Source organism: Phascolarctos cinereus, unplaced genomic scaffold (genome assembly GCF_003287225.1).
Source record: "Phascolarctos cinereus isolate Bilbo 61053 unplaced genomic scaffold, phaCin_HiC Scaffold_5;HRSCAF=322, whole genome shotgun sequence".
Taxonomy (NCBI): domain Eukaryota; kingdom Metazoa; phylum Chordata; class Mammalia; order Diprotodontia; family Phascolarctidae; genus Phascolarctos; species Phascolarctos cinereus.
In genome coordinates this window covers 77,962,271-77,986,593 of record NW_027555958.1, presented here as the reverse complement: position 1 = coordinate 77,986,593, position 24,323 = coordinate 77,962,271, and the positions used below count along the sequence as shown (strand labels likewise).

Here is a 24,323-nt window from a genome sequence, read left to right as displayed (position 1 = left end):
TCCAAAACAAATTTATTAATTGCCTACTCTGTGCCAAACACTGGGCTGGATGCTAGAAAAATAAAATTTAAAAGACTATGCCCTCAGATAGATAAGTATATAAACAATAATTTGCAACAGCTAAGTGGCTCAATCTTTAGAACAGAACAAAGGACCTGGAGTCAAGGAGACTTGAATTTAAATACAGCCTCAGATACTTATTGGCTATGTGATTCTGTGCAAATCTCTTTTAACTTCTGGCTGCTTCAGTTTCCTCATCTTCAAAATGGTAATAATAATAACATCTACTTTCCAGAGACATGAGGATAAATGATTGTAAAGTAATCTGAAACCTTAAAATTTTGTTCTGTGCAAATGCTAGCGGCTGCTGCTGCAGCTACTACTATTATCGTAGGCATGAGAATACAGTAACAACTGTGGGGGAATCAGAAAAGGCTTCTAGTAGGAGGTAACACGAAAGCCTGAACTAGGGTGGCTGCATTAGTATGTTGAAGATTTGAGAAAGGAATTGAAGTCATGTGACTCAACAACTGCTTGGATATGAAGGAAGAGTGAGGGAGAGGGAAAATTTGAGAATAATTCTTAGTGTGCAGCATGGCCCAGTGGATAGAGTCTTGGATTTAGTGCCAGAGGACCTGCGTTCAAATCCTATGTCTACTACTCACTAGCCAGGTGACCCTGGGCAAGTCACTTCACCTTTCTGAGCCTCAGTTTCCTCATCTGTATAATGAGGGGCTTCAGCTAGATGACCTCTGAGCTGGGATGCTCTGTGAACAGTATACAGAATGAACCAGTTGTTTAAATAAGCACTAGAACTTGGGTCAGATACATTATTCAGAGCTGGTTTCAAATGTCTGATGTTTAAAACATATTTCCTTCCTATTAAATGGCTCTGACTCCTCCTGAAGAGTGGCAACTTACTGTGCTATCAGATTTAATTGTTACATTAGAACGTTTTGCTTTATTCTTTATTAAGGGAGTATAATAGATACATTGTTTATTTAGAAATGATGTGTCAAGACAAGTTTATGGAAGAAAACGAGCACCAAGGGGAAACAGCAATGGATTTGTAATCAGAACTTGGGTTCAAATCTTTGCTCTGTCACTAATTCCCTATTTGACAGTGAGTAGTATATCAATCAGCTTCTCATCATCACAGCTGCAGTGAATTTGTGCAGAAACTTTCTGGTTTTATGTAGTCAAATAAGTCCAGTTTATTTTCTCTGATTTCTCTATGAACTCTTTCCCTATTCATAGATATGCAAGGTAATTTTTTCCTTGTACCTCTAATATGTTTATGATGTGACTTTTTATATCTCGATCATACATGCATTTGTAGCTTATGTTATAGTGTGAGGTGTTGATCTTCTAAACCCAGTTTCTGCCAGACTGCTGTTCAGTTTTCCTAATGGTTTTTGTAAGATTTTAAGTTGGCTCTTTAGTTTTATCAAATATCAGGCTATTGAATTCATTTATTTCTGTGTTTTATGTACCTAATGTATTCACAGCTTGACATCTCTATTTTTTGACCAATACCATATTGTTTAATGATCACTGCTTTATAATAGAATTTAAGATGTGGTATGGCTAGTGTCCTTCTTTATTTCATTTATTCCCTTGAATTTTTTTACTTTTTGTTCCTTCACATGATTTTTGTTATTTTTTGAGTTGTATGAAGTAATCTTTTGGTAGTTTGGTGTGTCATTGAATAAATAAATTCAGATAGTATTATAATTTTTATAATTTGGCTCAGCAAGCTTTCAGCTGTTAATAGTTCTTCAATTATTTAGGTTTGTCTTTATTCTTATAAACACTGTTTTTCAGTTGTATTGATATAGTTCTTCTGTGTATCTTGGTTGGTAGACTCCCAAGTATTTTATACATTTTGTAGTTATTCTAAATGGAATTTCTTTTCTTTTTCTTTTGGCTAGGCAGTGGGGTTAAGTGACTTGTCCAGGGTCACACAGCTAGTAAGTGTTATGTGTCTGAGGCCAGATTTGAATTCAGGTCTTCCTGAATCCAGGGCCAGTGCTCTATCCACTGTGCCCCTTCAATGGAATTTCAGAGAGAGCTGTCATGTCACTCCTAAATCTCATCTCCAGGCTAAATACTCCCAATTTCCACACCTAATCCTGTAATATGGTTTTCAGTCCTCTCATCATTCTGTTCTGAATGCAGGTCTAGTTTGTTAGTGTCCTTAATTGTGGTGTCTATAATTGAAAAAGTATTCCAGGTATGGACAGATCAGGGTATGGCACAATAGCATTGTAACCTTTCTCATTCTGGATATTTTATTAATGTAACTTAAGATTTTATTGGCATTTTTGTTAATCTTGCTGTAATGTTGACTCATAAGGATCTTGCAGACCAGTAAAACTACCAGATTTTTTTTCATACTGCTTACTAGCTGTGCTTCTCCAATTCTGTGTTAATGCTTTTAATTTTTTGAATGTAAGTCTAGGACTTGATACATACCACTATTGATAATAATTACAATAACTTGACACTTACATAGCACTTTAAATTCTACAAAGCACTTTACATGCATAATGTCACGCAATTATTACATTATATTGAATTCGGCTTCTTGCTCTGTTGAAACCTTTTTAGATCTATCTTGTCTTCCTGTGTGTTTACTATCCTTTCTGGCTTTTTATCATCTACAGGTTTGATAGGCAGATCATCTGTACTTTCATCCAAATCAGTGGATGAACAACATAGGCATAAGGACACCTCTTTGGGGCAGTTCACTTGGGACCTCTCTCCATACTGATATCAATTCATCAGTTATTTCCCTTGTGGGGGAGGCAGTCATTCAAATAAGTTTTACCAGACTTTATGTTGAGTGCTGGGGATACAAAGACAAAAATAAAAGTCTTTGCCTTTAGTGAACATAATTGTTGACAAGGGACTTGGGCAGAATAGCATATATGCAGACAAGCAAAGGTAAGATATATGCAAAATAAACATAAAATAATTTCATGAAGAGGAAGAAAGTATTCACAACTGAGTGAACCAGGAAGGGCCATGTATAGCTAGTAATAGCGTTTACATAATGCTTTAAGGTTGGCAAAGCACTTTATATTTGTCTCATTCTGTCGTATAGCCTTAGGAGGTAGGTGCATTTATCCCCATTTTCCAGATGAGGAGCTGAAGCAGACAGATTAGGTGACCTGCCCATGGTCACACAGTATCTGAGGTCAGATTTGAATGCAGGTCTTTACAATTTCCAGGGTGGTATTGGAGGTGGTGTTAGAGTTGAAGATGGTTCCAAGAATTTGAAATTGATTGGCTGTAAAGCTGGTAGGTGGGTTTGGGAGAAAAAAAGTTAATTTGATTTTGCATACGTTGAGTTTGAGATGCCTCAGGGACATCCACAGTGAGATGTACATTAGATAATTGGAGATATGGAGCTGGAGCTCAAGAGCGAGAGATGATTGATGGATAAGTATATTTGATAGTTATTTGCATAGGGATAATTGAACTCCAGTTGACAATGTCACCAAGAAAAAGAGAAGAGGGGGCAGGACATGGGGAAGGATCCAACAAAGGAGACTGAGGATGGATTATGCAGGTAGGAGAAAATCTTAGGAAGAAAAGTCTCTAGGAGGGAGGGAAGTATTCATTCAAAAGCATCATACTAAGTCTTAGAAAGGTCAGGAAGAATGAGAACTAACTAAAAGCCATTAGATTTAGCCATTAAGAACTTGTTGGTCACTTTGGAAAGGGTAGCTTCAATTGAGTAATAAAATCAGATTGTAAGAGATTAAGAAGTGACTGGAAGGTGAGGAAATAAAGACGATGCATGTAGACATCCCTTTTCCAGGAATTTGTTCAAGGGAGAAGAGTATTATAGAACAATAGCATGAAGCGATGACAGAGTAAGATGAAGGATTTTTAAGGTTCAGGGAAACCTGGGTATGTTTGTGGGTGGTGAGAAAGGAGCCAGTAGATAAGGAGGCATTGAAGACAAGAGAAAGAAATGAAATGATTGAGCTGTCATAAGAGACAGGAAGATATGGAATCAAGAGTTGCAAGTGTGTGGAAATGAGAGGTTACCCTTGGTTAGAAGGTCGCATTTGATGTGGAGTTAGGGGAGAGCAGCTCATAATGGATGGCCTTTGTTTTCACAGTAAAGTATGAAGTGAGATCCTCTTCTGAAAGAGACAGGTTATGTTGGTGGTCTGAGGATAGAGGTTTGAAATAGCCACTGTGGAGAATGACACAGTCAAATCATAAAAGAGCAAAAGGATTGCTATACCTAGTGAGGGCCCAGTTGAGATTGGATAAAGCCACCTATCCACGTTATCACCTAGCCCACTTCTCTCCATCTTGTCCATAAAGGTATCATGAGACTTTGTCAAAAGTCTCTCTGAAATCCAGCTATGTTATCTGATCGTCACCTTTTGTGCTTTAGCAGCTTAGCAGCTTTGTCTTTTTTAAAGGAAGAGTCTAGCAAGATTTGTTTTTAAAATTTTCTTTTTATTAAAATTTTGACAAACACCATTTCTACATGCAAAGAGCAAAAAGAGGGTTTTTTACAAAAATGCAAATCAATGAAGAAATCAAAACAGTTTGTAGTCATAAAATGCTCTAAATCATTTATTAGAGAAATGCAGATTAAAACAACCTTGAGATATCATTTTACACCTACCAGATTGACTAAACTGATAGAAGGGGAAAGTGACAAATGTTGGAGAAGATGTGGAAAAAAATGGGACACTAATTCGTTATTGGTGGAATCATAAAATGATCCAGTAATTTTGGAAAGTAATCTAGAATTATGTCCAAAGAGTTATTAAACTACCTATATCATTTGATCCAGCAATCTCACTACTTGGTCTGTTTCCAAAGATGATTAGGGAGAAAGGAAAAGAACCTACATATTCTAAAATATTTCTTGCAGCTTTCTTTGTGGTGGCTAAGAACTGGAAATTGCTGGGATGCCCATCAGTTGGGGAATGGCTGAACAAGTTGAGGCATATGATTGTGATGGAATACTAGTGTTCTATAAGAAATGATAAGCTCAGTGATTTTAAAAAAAACAACATGGAAAGACTTGCATTGAAATGGTGAATGAAATGATTAGAACCAAGAGAACATTGTATACAGTATGTGCACTACTACTTTAAGACAACTTTGAACAAGTAAGTTGTTTTGTCTTTTATAAATACCCAAATTATCAATAAAGGACATATGAAGAAAGACACTATCTGCATTCAGAGAAAGAACTGATAAATAGAAGTATATATAGAATAATTTTACATATGTACACACACACACACACACATATTTGTGCCTAATGGTAGGTAGTCATCTCTGGGGAAGGAGGAAAGAAAAAAATTTACATGATTTTGGATATTTGAAAGGAATGGCAAGTTGTGTATAGTAGATTTACAGTTTCATATACAGTCATCTTTTTCATTGTGCTATGTTATGGAGATGGTTGTTCCATAAATTAAAACTAAAATTTTTTAAAAGTATATAATAAATTCAGCTTGTTAGTTCTAAAACTGTCCTGCCTGTTTTCAGTGAACCCATTTGTCTCTTAGTGCTCACTAGAGAGGTGGAGGACCAGAGATATAGATGGTTGTGTTGTGTGTATTCTATGGTGGTTTTTACTTTTTTGTTACAAGGGAAAGTTAGGGGTGGGCAGAGGAAGTGTATTGAGAAATGATGGTATAAAAAATGAAAGAAAGAAATCAAAACTTTAAAATGAAATCTATATTAATGTATTGTGGTCCACAATGCATAGAAAAATCAGCAGTCTCTGTTATGAGAGATGATTTTTGAGAGGTATAATCCAGGCCAGCTCCTGGCAAAATCATAAAAAAGACTGGTTTATTTTGGCTCTATCTCACATCCCCTTATCAGTACTTCTTTTTTCCCTTAAATTCTGTTTCCCAGAACACTCCTTATCCTGTGTCCCGTTCTTACTCTCAGCTGGTTGTTAGCCAATTACTGTTGTGATATTAGCTGATTCTGTATTAGGTGTTAACTTTTCTAGACGTATTTGTATTTTTAAAACATAGCCCTTCAAGGCCAGAATCTGCTATTTTGGAAGGAAAGTTCAGGGGAAAGGAAAGGAAGCAAGCATTTATTAAGCCCTTACTATCTGCAGGGAATTGTGTTAAGTGCTCCACAGATACTATCTCATTTTATCCTCTGAACAAACCTGTGAGGTAGGTGCTATTGTGAGCCCCATTTTACATTTGGGGAAACTGTGGCAGACAAAGGTTAAGTGTCACTTGAGCAGGATCATATAGCCAGTAAATATCTGAGATTCTCAGATATTCTTAATTACAGGCCACCTTGTTCAGTAGATCAGTCCTGTTTGACTCTTAGTAACCCCATTACCTGTTTTCTTTGCAAACATACTGGAGTGGTTTGCCATTTCCTTCTCCAGAAGATTTAAGGCAAGTAGAGATTAAGTGACTTGCCCAGGGTCACACAGCCAGTAAGTGCCTGAGATGGATTTGAATTCAGATCTTCTGACTCTAGGCACATATTCTCTCCACTGAACCATCTACGGACATTTCTTTCACCTGCATCCACTTGTCCACATAGATAATGTCCTCTGTGTTGTTAACTATTTCCCCCTTATACCACTATGACTTTGCAGGGACAAAGGATAATTGGCATATATATCTTTTTCAGTTGTCTCCCTATCCTTTTTCCCATGCCTGTTGTGGCCAAAGTAAATATATCAAGACAATATGTTGCTAATGAATGATTGCTGTCCCTTACCCTAGTGTGTGTAGGGTGGAAAGGAAAAGAGAAGGAATAAGCATTATATAGTGCCTACTGTGTGCAAGGCACTGTGCTAAGTAATTTACAAATTCCTGGGCCTCACAGCAGTCCTAGGAGATAGGTGCTATTATTAGTGCCCTCATTTTACAGTTGAGGAAACTGATACAAACAGAGATGAAGTGCCTTGCTCAGGGCCATACAGCTAGTATCTGAGATTACATGTGAACTCAGGTCTTCTTCACTCCAGGCTGAATGTTCTATCCACTGTGCCACCTAGCTACCTGAGGCAGCTAGGCAAATATTAAGAAGTGTTCTTGCTTTTTTTTTACCTCTTTGTTAGCAGACATGACCCTGAGTTTCTTGCTATCATTTCCTGTAGCAAGTATTTTTATTAATCATTGTACCAGACCAGATTATGGATCAGTACCTCTGGGCCTGGTTGGATAGGTTTTGTTTTATTTATATGGTTGACTACTATGACAGATCCATTTGCAAATCTCAAATCCATTTCTTAGTACAAATATGCATAGAAGGTACACTACTTGTTGTTCTTCCTTAGGCAGTGTGGTATAATCATAATTTGCCCAGCATGTCCAAAGAGCACAGTAGGCATTGTTCAAATAGGACAGCCTGCTTTTCCACAGTGTACATTGCAAGGGAGCTAGAGGAAAGACACTGCTGAGGTGGCAGTCAGGGGTCCTGTATTTTACTTTGGCCTTACTACTTACCAGTCAGGTGCTTCCTGAACAAGTCACTTAACCTCACTGAATCGTGTTCTTCACCTATAAAATGGGTATAATTCTTGCACTACTTGCCTAAGAATTTTTCTGAGGGCTTTGTAAATGTAGGATGCGGTTACTTATTGTTTTTTTTTTTAAATGGCTTCTATTTCCTAAACAGAGACTCTACAGGGGCGTGTAATTCATTGGTCCATAAGCGGTCTCCTTTACGTCGAAACCAAAAGACCCCGACATCCTTGACCAAACTGTCTTTACAGGATGGACAGAAAGCCAAAAAGCCAGCATGTAAATTTGAAGAAGGTCAGGATGTCCTAGCTAGATGGTCAGATGGCTTATTTTATCTTGGAACTATCAAAAAGGCAAGTTATTTAAAATAGTCTTTTGTTATCACAACTTACATTTTAACATAAAATCATATCCTAGTTTTGAGCTTATGGTTATAATTTACCATTTTTAGAAAGGTCATCTTAAATATTCTTCTGTGTTACAGATAAACATATTGAAACAGAGCTGCTTCATCATATTTGAAGATAGTTCTAAATCCTGGGTTCTCTGGAAGGACATACAAACAGGCATGTGTTATTATTTTTCTTGGAAGTGATTTATATTGAAGTCTTATTTTTTTTCAAATTGTCTCTGCCCCTGAATGTGGGTATTAAAATAGACATTAAATCTTTATGAAAGTAAGGGAAAAAATAATCAACCTAGTCCCAGATTTGTTAGATCTCGTTGGTGCTTGAGAGATCACTTGGGTTATAAAAAGTTGGATCTTTATCAGTAGAATTATAATGTGATGGAAGGTGGAAGCATTACTGACATACAGAAGAAAAAATGTTAGTTCATAGAAGTATCCACTTTTTACCTATCATAAACATTTGAAGTGACTATTATGAGCCTATGTTCATTGGAAGGTCAGATGCTTTGGCCACATAATGAAAAGACAGGACTCAATGGAAAAGACTCTGCTTTTGGGAAAGATTGAAAGCACAGGGAGAAGGGGACAGTAGAGGATGAGGTAGATAGATAATGTCACGGAAGCAACGAGCGTGAACTTGGACAGATTTGAGGAGATAGTGGAGGATAGAAGGGCCTGGCACACTGTGGTCTGTGGGGTCACAAAGAGTCAGATGTAACTCAACAACAACAACATGATCGTAGGACTTACTGAGATAGACATAAATAAGTGGTTCCCCTATTTTATAGTAGAAAATATGTGTAAATAAGAGTATGGTAGAAATTGCGGCTCCATTATTTTTGTTGCCTCTTGATGAGGTTAATCATTAGATTTGGATTGGTGTCAGAATAAATTCAGGTAACCATAGCTTTTACATAATATAAATAAAAAAAAATTTCCTGTTAACGTACATTATAATTGCAGATACTTATTTCATGGAAGTTGTTGGGATCATTGTTTCACAGCTGCCCTTTAAATCTGGTAAGTATGGGCCCTTTACAGGATGTATTCTCTCTGGAAAGTCCTTTAACTGCAAAAAGAATGTCAAAATCTCTATATCAAAATTCTAAGTATACTAATAGCTCAATGAAGCTCCATTTCTGGATTTCCTTATCAGGTAACTAATTAGGAAGGAATCTAAAGGGATTCGTGTGTAATCTAGAAAGGAAACATAGAATTGGGACTATTAGTTACTAATTTGTTTAGAACTGTGATATAGAGCTTTTTTCTTTAAACTACTTTCCATAGACGATACTACCTGTAGAGGGTCTAAAGTTAGTTTAAAACATTGTTGCTGCTGTCTCAGCTCCAGCACCTTTTCCACCAGCCCTTTTAAAAATTTAGCCACTACCACTATAGGGAGTAATTTCCCTACTTAATGGTTGCTTTATTAGAAAACTAAACTTAGCTTTTGAGTTCTGTTTTTTGGCTCCATGTCATAATTATATAGTAAATTACTAGAGCTTTCCATTTCCTGGTTTTTTGGAAGGAAGGTTTCCATGCACCAAGCACAGTTATGGTACATGTTAGATGTTTAACAAATGCTTGTTAAGTTACTGAAGAAAACTAGAAAATAGAGCTTCGTTCAGTCACATTCTGTGTAATTATATTACTTAGTTCTGAGATACTCAAAAGCTTAAATAATTCTAAAGAAGTAACCATTCTGTAATTAATCTTTTCAGAGGGATGGTGGCATACTTTGAAGATGGAACTGAGGAGGCAGTGAGAACAGACTAAGCCAGAGAATTTAAAGGGACAGCAGGGCTCCAACAACAATGACCTTAGTAGGCTGAATCATCTCTCTAATCCCAAAAGAATAATTTTCAGACTTTGATTTGTAAATTTGGATTTTTGAATTGTCTTTTCACAGTTCATTTATATTTTAGAACAGTGGTTTTCAGATTTTTTGGTCTCAGGGCCCTTTTACATTTTTAAAAATTGAGGACCTAAAAGAACTTTTTGCTAATTATATAGGTTATATCAGTATTTATTGTATTAGAAATTAAAACATGATTTTAAAATATTTCATTTAAAAATAGCCAACAAGTCCATTACAGGTTAACATGTTTTTAATAAAAAATAATTATATTTTACAAAATAAAAAATTTTTGAGAAGAGTAGCATTGTTTTTTACATGCTTTTTGCTATTCTTTTTAATATCTGGTTTAATGGAAGACAGCTGGATTCTCCTATCTGCTTTTGCATTCAGTCTATTGAAGTGTGTTGTTTTGGTTGAAGTAAAAGAAGATCTGGCCTCACATAAATACATAATTGGAAAAGGGAAGAGCATTTTAATAGGCAAAATAAGTCTTAGTATTGTTTTGATAATAATTTTGACTTTGTAGACCCCCTTAAAGGGTTTTGGGGAGCCCCAGGGAGTCCTCAGAGAACTTCTGCTCTAGAAACCTACTATCATATGATTTGCTATCAAATGATACTGTCTAATGTAGATCTTTCTTGACTAGTTTCTGTGATCCTATGATTCTCCCTCCTTGCTGCTCCCCAGACAGTAAAAGAGCATATTTGTCTAGTGTTTTTATGGTGGTAGCAAGTGGCAAGAAAAGGGAAGGTCCTGTGTGGGTCATGAAGCCCATTTGACTAGAAGACCCTATTTGCAACATTCCCTGATGGTCCAGTGTTCTTCCCCCTGCCTAGCTATGCAGCTATTGCTGCTACCAAAATGACAAAAGTTTGTGTGTGCAGTTGTGGTTCAAGCTTTAGTGCCTGTAATAGCCCCAGAAGGGGAATGTATGAAGCAAGAGACCCACTACAAAGAATGAGCCAGAGAGGTGGATATTTTAATGGCTAGAGAATGAATGTGTAGGTTTCCATGAGTAATGGATCTGTCTTCTCTGATACCAACATAAACCTTAAAAGAATAATTAAGTCATTTAAAAAGGTTGCTTTGAGATAATTTACCCAATAAAGAACTCATGCTGGTCAGTTGCCATTGTGACTATCCCTTTGCTCTCTTACATACTCCTAGATATTTTCTATTTTGTTTGGTGATTAGTTTTGGAGTTTAGGCACACTTTTCTCTGGAAGCTATAGGACGATTGAGGAATGTCATGATTAAGAGGAATGAAAACACACATTTGTAAGGTTTCTGGTATGAGAGGCCTGTTTTAGGCACTGGGTGGGCGGATAAAAGATTTAGGAAAGACACTGTTCCTATTCTCATTGAGCTTACTGGCTACAGTCCAGTAGGGAGGTAGAGCACAAACATAGATGACAAATATATAATATTGCATGATAAGTGCATTAAAAAGTCGCAAATCAAAATGCTATGTGAGTTCTGTGGGAGAAGATACAGAATTAGGAGAAGAGGAAGCATTTGAATTAGGCTTTAAAGAATGTATAGAAATTCAGTAGATGAAAAAGAAGTATATTTTTGGCATAGGAAACAATAGGAGCAAGGCACAAAGGTGAGGACAGTTGCTGCTTCATAGCAGAACAGGAGTATGAAAGTCTTGGCTTTAACTGTTGACCACTCTTTAACTTGCATTGTGATATAATTAGATCCTTTAATTTAAAACAGCAGTTTCCTTTAAGTTTTCATTAAGTATTACTTAATGAGAATTTACCTGTGTCAACAAAGCACTCTTACTACAAACCATTCTTTGGTACATGTAAATGACTTTTATGAAGCCTTTCTTTATGTATTCACTGTATTTTTTTTTTTGCTTGATTAAAAATATTTTTGATTATCTTCAGGAGCCACTGGAAGTGGGGAAATGGTCTGTACAATATGTCAGGAAGAGTATTCAGAAGCTCCTAATGAAATGGTTATATGTGATAAGTGTGGGCAAGGTAAGTGGGATATGATTTCATTAAAATGTTAATTTTTTTCTTGGTCTTAAGACAGATTTCTCTGTATGTGAGTAATAATAAAGATTTTTATACATTGATAACTTGAGGCTTTGTTTATGTTAACATTACATGTAACTTACATTATGTAATGATATGTAATACTACTTTGAATTCAAAGTAATAATTGAATTTATTGGCTCCTGAAATGTGGAATATATTTTGGCAAGAAACTGAATTCTATGTTCATCTTATTTAAGAACTAAAAAGGGATTTGGTATACACTTTTACAGTAAAAAGAAAAATATTTTATATCATTGAAGCATATTAAATGTTGTAAGCAAGATAATTTTATTTTGAAATATGTCCTTGAAATTTTGGTAAATCGCTTGTCCGTGTTTGGGCATCTAATTTGTTTTTCAAAATTTAGGATATCATCAGTTGTGCCATACACCTAATATTGATTCCAGTGTGATTGACTCTGATGAAAAATGGCTTTGTCGACAATGTGTTTTTGCAACAACAACAAAGGTATATATTTTAAGATTTTTGTGCTGTGGTCCTAAGTAAAATTTGTAAATTTTTCTATCTTAATTTTCATTTATATATAACTTGTTTGTGGAAAAATAAGAATAATTAAAGCAGTGTAGAAACAAGTGCCCTTTACGATTTATTTTATGAGGATTACTAGACTACACGTATCCTGCCAGTGTTAGTTAGCAATTCTGAAGTTGAGTTAGTGATGCAAAAGAAAAGAATGATAAAGAAGTGCTTACTAAATGTTTGTACTGACTTGTATTTTATAAATGACAGAAGCAACAAGGGTAAATTTTTAATAATAGTTCTAAAACGATATTTAAAGTGGAAATTTTGGAGACATTGTAAATCACTGATTTTTAAATGGTGTTTAAAATTTAGCCTTCACTCTTAGCCAATTGTCTTTGTCTTTATTTTTTGGAAAAAATTTAATATAGAGGGGTGGTGCGCTTAAGAAAGGACCAAATGCCAAAGCGTTACAAGTCATGAAGCAGACTTTACCCTATAGTGTGGCAGACCTAGAATGGGATCCAGGTCATAAAACCAATGCTCAACAGTGTTACTGCTACTGTGGAGGCCCTGGAGAGTAAGTAGATAATATTTTCTACTCATTTAATCACTTTAGTTTTCTCTTTTTCTCAAGTTATGGTGAGCAACAGATTAGAAGCAGACTTATCAACTAAAGTAGTCTGGGGCCACCTGATAACGTAGGGTCCGAAGGATAGATAGCTTATAAACTTCAGTAGCTCCTAAGGGCAGAGCCATCCCTTAAGGTATAGTGATTTGGGATGATGGCTTTATTCTTGTGCTTTGGAGTAGTGTATGCTGTTGCAGAAACCAGGTGATTAGTAGTTGATTAGTCACTTAAAGAGGCATCTAATAAGGGAGAAGTGTTTTTCACAGTGTTAAGAAATACCTGAAGATCACATATCTATGTGTAATGCTCCATGTGAAACACCATATTCACCTGATTGCATGCATGCACGTGCACGCGCACACACACACACCCCTACCTCTGCCATTTGTCACGCAAAGTAGTAGGATTGCTTGTTTCACACCCGCTCTTACTAGGAAGGCTTCTAGCTTATGCCTTTACAGATAGTGTTTGCTTATGTTTTTAGATAAACATGTTTTTTATCTATTTAAGGAAAGACACACTTATACTTGTATTTTCAAATTTTTGATAGAAATGAAAATATTGTGATCTTTCCATTTCAGATTTTTGTATCCATATTCATTAATGAAATTGGTCTGTAATTTTCTTTCTCTGTTTTTATTCTTCCTGGTTTTAGGTAAAAGTATTATATTTGTTTTGTAAAAGGAGTTTGGTAGAAGCCCTTCTTTGCCTGTTATTTAGTACTGGAATTAGTTGATCTTTAAATTGATCTTTAATGTTTAATAGAATTCACTTGTAAATCCATCTGGTCCTGTTGCTTTTTTCTTAGGAAGCTCATTTATGGCCTTTTAAAATTATCAGACAGATATTATAAAAATGGGAAAATAATTTCACTTCCTTTACCATTATCAACATAATTTATGTGTAAAATCCTTAATCCAGTTTTGAGAGCTTATAATAGATAACTCATGATAGATAAATTTGAAAGCCGATCATATATATGTATATACTCCTTAGAGAAAACAGTCTAATCTTGTTGCTTTTCTCAAAACTTACTATCCCATTTATTTAGAAAACTTTCACATTACATCTTTGTCTTATTGCTTCGTTTAATCATTCTCCTCTTAGGAGGATACCGTCTCATATTGTAATTTGACCACAAATATAGGTTAAAATTGTATGATGTTCATACTGCATCCTCTCAAAGTAACTCAGAGATGTTCCAGTATCAATCTGTTATTTAATAGATTCAGTATTGTACTTAAAAAACTTCTTGATTATTTGCTAGAAAAGGAAAAGAGGGACATAATTATAACAATGTCATATTATCAGAACAGAGGGAAAAACTTCCTTAGCTCTGGTTGATTCCAGGCATGAGCCATATCTGACAGCCAATCATGTAGTCACAGGGTATTAAAAGCAAGGTTTAGGTAAGAACTAAGTGTGAATTTCCTTTTCCTTTCAGAAAGGAAATAGTACAATGGGGAAATAGAGTCAGGAGGATCCTACGTATACTGTGCCACGGTCACCCTTAAAACTCTTCCCAGACACAGACATCCACCTTTAGCAGTTCTCAGACTGCAGCACATGTCATTTTCTACTGTTAACTTCATGACAGTTCAGACTGTAATTAAAAAGCTGTAATTACAGCTCAAAACAATAGTAAATTACAATCACAGAAATTTGTACAATAGCAAATTTTCACCACAGTTTAGGGCTTAAATACTTTTCCTTGATGTTTCCCTAACAGTTAACATTGTTTGTCCTTTACTTATATATTAAAACTGCCCATATTTTGGGGCTTCAGACATACAGCAAATACCTGGTAGTTGACTAGTCATTAATATGTTGAAGCTACATCTTTAAACCATTCTGTATACTTCCATAATAACCAAGAATTTCAAATGAAAATTTGCCATTATATATTATTATCTGCTTTATAATTAAATATTTAAGTTTTCAAGTATCTATTTTTTTTCACATCCTTCTGAAAGTCCAATTTATGTGTGACAGCGTCCAGATTAAAAAGCTGTTTTGTCTAACAGCATTTCTGTTAAAATGGTCTCTCAAATTTTACAGTATAAGAGAATTTAGAAATACAGTAACACAAACAATAAACTTCAGATGATATCAGTTGCATTTCCAAATTATCACATATAAAAATCATTGATCTTATTGTCTCTGACATTTTAAAACCACTTTACAGTTATCAAGTATGGAACAATTACATTTAAATAAAGAAATAATGTAGTGCTTAGCATATGGCAGTTACTATGTTAAGCATCCTACAGTCATTATATTTTTTTGATCCTCACAACAGCCCTGGGAGGTGGGTACCGTTATTATGTTTCTCTTTACAGATCAGGAAACTGGGGCAAATGGAGATAAGATAACTTGCACAAGATTACACAGTTAATAAGTTTATGCAACCAGAACAGAGAATGGTGGGCTCACCAAGGGCAGGGGCTGCCTTCCCCCCACATCATATTGCCACACTAGGCACTGCCAGGGGCACCAAAACCGTCCCAGGCAGCAGCTGGGCAGGGCCTGATGAGGGCTGGACATGCACTGGAGACATTGACCAGGCTTTGGGAGTGTGTGGCAGAGGGCACTGGCTGCAGAATGGGAATCTTAGGGGCTGGAGTGGCTGGTGCCAGGACCTTCCCATTAGTGGTAGTTCTGGTGGCCATGTAAAATGGATGCTGGTCATGGGGCCTGACCCCACCCCTCACTCTCTCACCCCCGCCAACAGTTGCAGCTTTGGGACCAGGTACTGCTGGGGTTGGGGACATTTACAGCTTCTGGGGCAGGGTGGGCAGGATAATGCCCCCAGGCTTGCCTAGAGGGTGGGTTGCAGAATGCCCAGGAGCAGAGGGCTGTTGGGGCCACTGCCAGTGGCAGGCCCCACTGCAGATGCTGTCCTGCCGTCCCCGCCGTCCCCCCCGTCCTCCCCCCCCGGTTGGCCCTCCATGGCTGGAGGGGCAGGATATAATTCATGTTTCTCTGCATTTTTCTAGCATTTATTTCAACACCTGTATTTAGGAATCTGATCTGAGATGAGAGAGGTTAATGGGTCTCAGAATTGGGGGGAGTTACAAGAGATCTCTAGGAAGGGTTAACAAGAGGTTTTTATAAAGTGTAAACCATTTATGTAAAGTGTAAACCGTTCTTTTTTTTTTTCATTTTGAGATTACTTCCAAACTAGCTGCCTTCCTTCATTGCGCTAGAACAATGAAGCTATTAATCTTGTCATTTACTTTTAACTTTTAGAATTTAATTCTTATTTTTCCTTAGAACAAATTCTGCAGTGGTACCCCAAAACTTGCTAAGATATTTCAGATGATAATGAGTTCCTGGAATTACCCCAAAGGCTCAGGAGTTCTCTCCTGCAATCTTAAAATGATTAATTTTCAAACTCCTTCATCTACTAAGATGTTTTTAGCAATTCTGCAACTTTGATTACATGACTTTATTTCTATGATTCCAACATAGTCAAAACTGAAGTGACAGGAGGAAAAGTGCCTTATAGGTTTTTTTAACTTTTCCTGTAACCTAATCTCCCTCAGAAAGCCTAAAGTGGGAGTTAGTCCTGCTTACTAGGACAATTGCTTCAACTGTGAAAGTTCATTAATCTTTCCCAGTGTTTTAAACTCTCTGGCTACAGGCCTTTGAAGTTTTTCTGACTGTCTGCATTTTAAATCTTTTAAGGTAATAGAACCTATGCAGACATTTTACACTTTACAGAGACAGAAACAGACAAAATGAGAGACAAATACAAACAGAACCGGTTCAGCTGAGGCACATACTCAGTTACTGAGGCATACCATTAGGCGTGCAATTGCAGTTGTACACAGAAAGGCCAGTTAACAGAGGTGTGCAGTTTAAGAAAGGATATCCTTGCCAGAGTGATCTGAAATGAACCAGGTCCCCAGAGGGCCCTGGAGTTTTCCTCACAAAGAATAGCAAGCTTGACCAAAGTAGGAGCTTGGAGGATTGGAGCAGGGACAAGGGCAGAGGAGTCACCAGATGAAGGGGGGTTGGACTCCAGAGAAATAATTATCCAGTGGCACCTAGTTTGTTCCCAGTGTTACTAGAGAGTCCACTGGCCCAGTTCCGTGGCCCACTTAGTAGTGTTCTTAAAGTTTATTTGGAAGACACTTGCTTGGAACTCTGAGAATATGTTCCCAGAGAAACAGGGTTATACAGTTATGTCCTGATTGGTGCATATATTCAAATTCAGGGCTATCTTACAGTATAATAAAATATAGTAACTGATTTTAGCCCAATAGAAATATACAGTGCAAATTTGAATAATGCAACCATTTCAGAGGATTCTTTAGTTGCTCTAATCTAACTGTGAATGGTGATTTGGTTTCCAGACTAGCCCATACACGTGTTTTGAACTCTCTAAACTCACACTATAACAGAAATATAGTACTAGTTTAAGCTCCATCAAAGGACTTAGAAATAAAAGCAGTGTGCAGGAAAGAAGAAGAGAAAACAGAATCAAGTCTAGGCAGACTTTTAAAGTAGATATTTTTCTTTGGGACCCTTTTTCCTTTTTTGTGTTTTTTTCATACCTTCTAGTGCCCCACTCCCTCAGGAACCCAGTTCATTCATTCTACCATAACTCCCAAAGTCTTTCATGTTGCAAAATTACATATTTCCAATTTACCTAGATCAAAATTCTTAGTTCTTTTAGTACACAGCTTGATGTGGGGGGGGGGAGGTCAGACTAATTCGTGCCGATTTGTAAATGACAAGACACCCCACCACCACCACCAAACATTCAAGGGGCAGTTACATTTAAAAAATAGTACTCTTCCAAATGGTAAAACTTCAGATAGTTATGTAAGGTGGGTACATTTGAGAAGGTAGTAAAAATACCCTGTTATAGTCAACTCTTTCTGGGAATCTATGTCAAAGATTATTAGACTTTATAAGATTGTCTTATTTATTTTTAACTTCTTCACTTTCTTTACATCTAAACCTGCATCTGATTTTTTACAGTTCTTCTATGACTGTCAAGGTTCATTCACACTGCTTCGGCAGTGGCTAATGCTTACGTGCACTATTGTTAGGTATATTCTAAATTGGAGATTGCTGACAGTCATGTGGTGAGGAGAACTCTGATGTTACCAGGAGGGAAGGGAAAAAAATGGTTCTTTTCTCAGTCATAAGTATTACAAGTCCACTATATTCTTTTCTTGTAGTATTTTGTTTTTCCAATTACATGCAAAGAAGTTTTCAACATTCATTTTTTTAATAAGATTTTGAGTTCTAGATTTTTCTCTCATCCCTCCCAGTCTCTGCTCCAAGAGGGCAAACAATTTAATATAGGTTACACATGTGCAATCAGGGAAACATATTTCCACATTAGTCATGTTGTGGAAGAAGAAACAACAGAGGGGGAAAGCCACAAAAAACAAAAGTGAAAACAATATCCTTTGATCAGCATTCAGACTTCATAGTTCTTTCTCTGGATGAGGATAGCATTTTCTGTCATGAGTTTTTTGGAATTGTTTTGGATCATTGTATTGCTGAGAAGAGGTAAGTCAATCATAGTTGGTCATCATACAGTATTGCTGTTACTGGAGTGCACTACATTTTTGGCAGAACCGTAAATTCCATCAACAAAAGTTCATTGAGAATCTTCTGTATGGCAAGTGCTAAGTTAAATAATAGAGATAAATAAGAAATATATCTCATTTTCATTGATTAATCAAAACCCATGGAATTTTTATAAGCATCTATAAAACTTTTTTCTAATATATGAAGAATGTTGCTTTTCTTAAAAGATTCTGATAGAAGAGTAATAATTTTCACATATCCTTTTCTTTTGAAGCTGGTATTTAAAAATGTTGCAGTGCTGCAAATGTAAGCAGTGGTTTCACGAGGCTTGTGTGCAATGCCTTCAAAAGCCAATGTTATTTGGTGACAGGTAAGCATTCAAACTTTACTCCTTTTCCTTTTTTAAGATATGCTTAATATTTGTGCTGTTTCAGATTGCTACAATTAACTCATGACATTGATTTTTAAGAGTTGGAATTTGATCACCCTAGAGGGGTAAAATTCCATGCTGTGCTTCAAAATTTGAAACAAATTTTGCATGGATAGATATCAGTGTAGGAAGTTTAAGAGTAGAATTGAAATAAATTTGGTTCACCATACTTGGGGAACTTTATATATAATGTTCAGTTAAAACTCGTACACGTGTAAATTGCAGGATCTTAGACTCTTAAGAGCCAGAAGAAACATCACTGATCATTTAGACAAACACCTCATTTTATATATATAGTCAAAGTGAGGCCTGTGGTTGTGAAATAACTTGCCCAGGTTCACAGTGGCAAATGGAAAGCTAAATCTGAGGTCTTTTGATTCCGAGTTTAGGAGACTTTTTATGCCGTCCTGTTGTATGCTTCTTTCCTCCTCCTGGGGTGTGAACAGTTTCATTTTCCAGATCAGTTATATACATTCATTTAATCAGAGGTTTATTCTCACCTTGTGAGTCTTTTTGATTATACTGAAATTTAGCCTGATGAACTTTACCTAGAATGTTATGTGTGCCCCCTTGGTTATTTGGTATGTATTTGATTTTTTTTCCCTTAGATTTTATACATTCATTTGCTCTGTCTGTAGTTCTGGACCAGAATACCTCAAACGTCTGCCCCTACAATGGTAAGTATAGGCATTAAAAAACAAAACAAAACAAAACCCTTTTTCCATATATTTTTACTTCCTAGGATGAAATATTTAATGTAGTTAAATAAAAATTAGTCCCTCTAGAAATCTTTCTCAGTCCCTTTTTCTTTCTTTGCTTGAGCCTGTAAATAGTTTTCATCAGGTTAGTTTTCTTTTGGCTAGGGAAATCATCGTGATTATATAGCCACTTTCTACTACATGCTCTATTTTCCAAAAGTTTTCATACTTGAATTATCCTTTTTTGTCTTAGCCATAACATATGACACAAAACAGACAGTTCTTATATTTAAAATATACCCTTGTAACTTTTAGGTAGCATTTATTCTTTACTGTAATTCTTGGGGAATGGAAAGGAAGAAAAATTTCAGAAACCATCACTATTTATAGATTAGGTTACTAATTGTTTCAGTCAGTCAGCTTTTATTAAGTGCCTACCATGTACCAGGTCCAGCTAAGCTTTGGGGATTGTTTTTAAAAAAAAAATTTTTTTTTTTTGGCTAGGCAGTGGGGTTAAGTGACTTGCCCAGGGTCACACAGCTAGTAAGTGTTATGTGTCTGAGTCAGGATTTGAACTCAGGTCCTCCTGAATCCAGGGCCAGTACTCAATCCACTGCGCCAACTAGCTGCCTCTAGCTTTGGGGATTTTTAAAGGAGCAAAAACAGGCCTGCTCTTGAGGAGGTAACATTGTAATAGGGAAAACAAAAAGCAAACAACTACATACAAACAAGTTATATAATAGAACAAGTAAGGAGTAATTTACAGACAGAAGGCACTAAAATTAAAGAGGGATCAGGAGAAGCTTCCTGTAGAAGATGGGATTCTAATTGGAACTCGAAGAAAGCCAAGAGGTGGAGATGAAGAGAAAGAGCATTCTAGGCATGGGCAACAGGAAGAGCAAATGAAGATGGAGTGTTCTTGTTCATGTAACAGCAAGAAGGCCCTGCTCAAAGAATACTTGTCTGGGTATAAGGTGTAAGAAGACTGGGATGGTAGCAAGTGGGTTATGAAGGGCTTTGAACACCAAATAGAGTATTTTGTATATGATCCTGGAGGTGATAGAGAGCCACTGAAGTTTATTGATGAGTAGGTAGGTGATGTGGTCAGACCTGTGCTTTAGGAAAATGAGTTTGGCAGCTGAATGGAGGATGAGTTGAGTAGGGAGAGATTTGAGAAAAGTAGACCTACCTACCAGCAAACTATCACAGTATCTAGGTTGGAGGGCTTTCGCTGGTGGTAGCAGTGTCAAAGAAGAGAAGGGGGCATATTTGAGAGATGTTGCAAAGGTGAAATCAATAGGCTTTGACATCCATTGGATATAGGAGTGAGAGATAGTGAAGAGTTGGGGATGACACTTAAGTTATAAGCCTGAAAGCCTGGGAGAATAATGATAGTGCCTTTGACAGTAATAGGGAAGTTTGGAAGGGTGGGGCTAAGGGAGAAAAATAATGAGTTTTAGTTTTGAACATGTTGAATTTAAGATGTCTATTAGACGTCCAGTTCAAGATGTCAGAAAGACAGAGATGTAAGATTGAAGATCATCAGGGAGGTCAGAGCTGGGTAGGTAGATTTGAGAATCATCAACATGGAGAGATGAAAATTAAATATTTGGGAGCTGATAAGATCACCAAGTGAAGTAATACAGAGGCAGAAGAGAAGAGGGCCCAGGACAGAGCTCTATGGGACACCTACAGGTTGTGTTACCTGAATGAAGATACAGGAAAGGAGATTGATAAGAAGTAGTCAGGTAAGAGCAGAGCTAGGAAAGAGTAGTGTCCTGAAAATCTAGGGAGAAGAGAGTATCAAGGAGGAGGGAGTGATCACCAGTGTCAGAGGTTGCAGAGAGGACAAGAAGAATGAAGACTGAGAAAAGAAGTTAGTATTTGGATCATTGGTAACTTAGGAGAGGGAAGTTTTGGTAAAATGATGAAGTTGGAAGCTAGATTGTAGGGGGTTAAGGAGAAAAGAAGGACAGGAGTTGTAAGACAGCATTTTCAAGGAGAAACTATATATATAGCAAATAGATAATATTTGAAACCTGAATATATCAAACACTTAAAAAAAATTGATCCGTTCAAATCACTCTGTAGTGATGTAAATATTCCAAAATCAGTCTGGTGCCTAGTCCCCAAGAATTAAGGATTTTTAAAAAACTGTTGTACTTTTTATACAGGGCAAGATCTCTTACAGTGAATTACACCCAAATTCTTTTTATTGTATAAGGATTCTGTTGTATAGTAAATTGTTTGAAATAAGTTAATTTTCAGCTAGGGGCACCCAGTCTTTTTGTTCTGTATTAATTTTTGTATAACTGGCCTTTGTTTCGAGGAATCACAGAATTTTAGCATTGAAAGGGACCTTGGAGAAAGGCCCTCTCCTCCAGCTCATACCTGAAAAAGGACATATTGTACAATATACCTGTCAAATCATGACAGTTGACCCATTTACATTAATATTTCATCCTGTGACTTTTAATTGTTTGTGAAAGAAAATGTATGTGATTTCTTTAGAATGTTCAAAAGTTTGTTTTCATAAGTTTTGACAATTTCTGAATTCCAGGGTAGATATAGCACACCTTTGCCTTTACAACCTAAGTGTTATTCACAAGAAGAAATACTTTGATTCTGAACTTGAACTTATGACGTACATTAATGAGAACTGGGATAGATTGCACCCTGGAGAGGTAGGTGGCATTAGCTTTTATTAGTTGTTCTCTCTCTTTCTCTCTCTTTTTTTAGTTAGTTAAAGCAACTAAGACATAATTATAAGTATATAAACTTGCTTGAGGCCTATGTGCCTTTAGGGTCTGCAAACCTAAAGTAAAACCTATTTTTGATTCTGGGGAGAAACAACTCTAGTGAGAATATATGGGGCCACTGGTCCCATCTGTCTGCTATTACCTATTGATTATAAAAGATAGAAATAATGTTAAAAGAGACCGGAACAATTTAGAAAAAAGAAAGCCTCCCTGGTTCCATTTTATACAGCAAAGGCTGAAAATAGTGGTAAAAGATGGAACTGAGAAAACTTCTAGTTTTGGATATTAAAATAATTTATAAATTTATGTGGTGGTTTTAATGTTTGTAAAACACTTTTCTCACAATAACCTGTTAGGTGCCATAATTTTTACTATCCTCATACTACAGATGAGGAAGCGGGGGTGCTCTGAGAAGTTGAAGAGACATGCCTGTGCTTAACTAGTGAGTGTCTTGAGGCAGGCTTCCAACTTAAAACCTCTTGACTTTGAGTTCAGGAGTTATTTTTTGCTCTCTATGCCAGGCCACTTCCTTCTAGTATATGCTCTTGGTTTTGCCTTCTTTTTCTTCCAATATTGTAATTTTTCAGACTTAACTTGAGCAAGTGGAACTATGAATGAGGTTTTACCTTTCACCTTGACTCCCTTTGTAGGTTTGACTGGAATGAAAGCAAAGTTATATGCATGTCAGAGTGAGACAAGTTAGCTAGGGAAGTTGGCTGAAGTGAGGATTTTCTAGGAATTCTTCTACATTTATTTGTCTCTTTCGTTAGCAGGGAGCATGATCTTTAAGGAGATTGACTTAATTTTAGCTCGCCGCCGCCCCCCCCATCAAGGAATAGAGTATTCTTTATTACTAGGTAACTTAGCTCAGTGTAAAATATCTAGAATTGTATTTGTTTATTTTAGCCTTGCATCATCTGAAACTTTTAAGATACATATTAATGTGTACTAATTTAACAGGAATGAAAAATTTATTATTGGGGCCTGTAGATAATGAGAAATTTTTTTAAGGTAAATTAAAATCATACCAAATAGAGCACTTAATGTGTTAAAGAAAAGGCCCTTGCAAGCATTTGAAAATGGGGCTGTTTTCTGCATATTGGACATTTGAATTAAAAAGTAGTTTATTTGAAAAAAAAATGATCTTAAGTAGCTTGATAGTTAAAATGAGCCAAGTGTAGACTAAATATCACTTAAATCCCTTAATTCTCTCTGATCATTGTTAATGTGTGTAATGTTAACTCTTTTAAGTAGTATTGATGTTGTGTAATTTACCTTTTTATTTTTATATTTTTCCTTGAGGTAGAGTTTCAAAATTCTGTGATGTTATATGTTACCAGATTCTTCTCCACAAAGATTAACCCAATTTACTGTACCACTAGTGAAGTGTAAGAATACAAATTTTTCCATATTCCCACAAACAGTAGTTTTTACCTTTTAAGGGGTACTATGTAGGGTTGAGAGGCAGTTTAACAGGTATTTTAAAAATATGTCTTCAAGTTTTTCTTAATTTACATTTTCAGTGGCTAGTGGGGTTGTACATTTTTGCATGAGATGATGCACTCTCTGCATTTCCTCAGATATATTGTCTACTGACAAATTGTTAATCAGTACAGTAAGTAAGTAACATTATTAATAGTTTAAAAAAATAGGATATGAGTTGCCTTCAGTGCTGCTTCCTTCGTTGGCAAAATTTGAGAGAACAACTTAAAGTAATTTGTCCATCTCATAATATTTTAAATAACTATTTTTAAAATGGAAAATAAGATTAAAATGCTGGTGACTGTGATCTCTTTTTTCATTAGAAGTTTGTATATCTAGAAAACAGTCTAATATGTTCATTTTAAAATACTTTGCTTCTTCTAGGGGCTGGTACTTTCAGCACTACTGCAGTTACATCTAGATTTGACCTATATAGGATCTATCTGTTAGTACTCTTATTCTTTAAAGTGATGAAATAT

General features: G+C 36.2%; 1 protein-coding gene across 3 annotated transcripts in view; it reads left to right on the top strand.

Annotated features, from left to right (window-relative positions):
* The window catches only part of MTF2 (metal response element binding transcription factor 2), a 61,121-nt gene that overhangs the window by 18,068 nt on the left and 18,730 nt on the right, over positions 1 to 24,323 (top strand). For 2 of the 3 annotated variants that reach the window (XM_078155015.1, XM_020972020.2), the window contains 8 exons: positions 7,651 to 7,849; positions 7,981 to 8,062; positions 11,659 to 11,754; positions 12,182 to 12,282; positions 12,726 to 12,874; positions 18,750 to 18,845; positions 19,514 to 19,582; positions 22,164 to 22,287. In XM_078155015.1, coding sequence (XP_078011141.1) covers positions 7,651 to 7,849; positions 7,981 to 8,062; positions 11,659 to 11,754; positions 12,182 to 12,282; positions 12,726 to 12,874; positions 18,750 to 18,845; positions 19,514 to 19,582; positions 22,164 to 22,287 — 916 coding nt within the window. Of the gene's footprint in view, positions 1 to 7,650; positions 7,850 to 7,980; positions 8,063 to 8,859; positions 8,926 to 11,658; positions 11,755 to 12,181; positions 12,283 to 12,725; positions 12,875 to 18,749; positions 18,846 to 19,513; positions 19,583 to 22,163; positions 22,288 to 24,323 lie in introns of those variants that run through there. The other variant, XM_078155016.1, reaches the window with a different exon arrangement.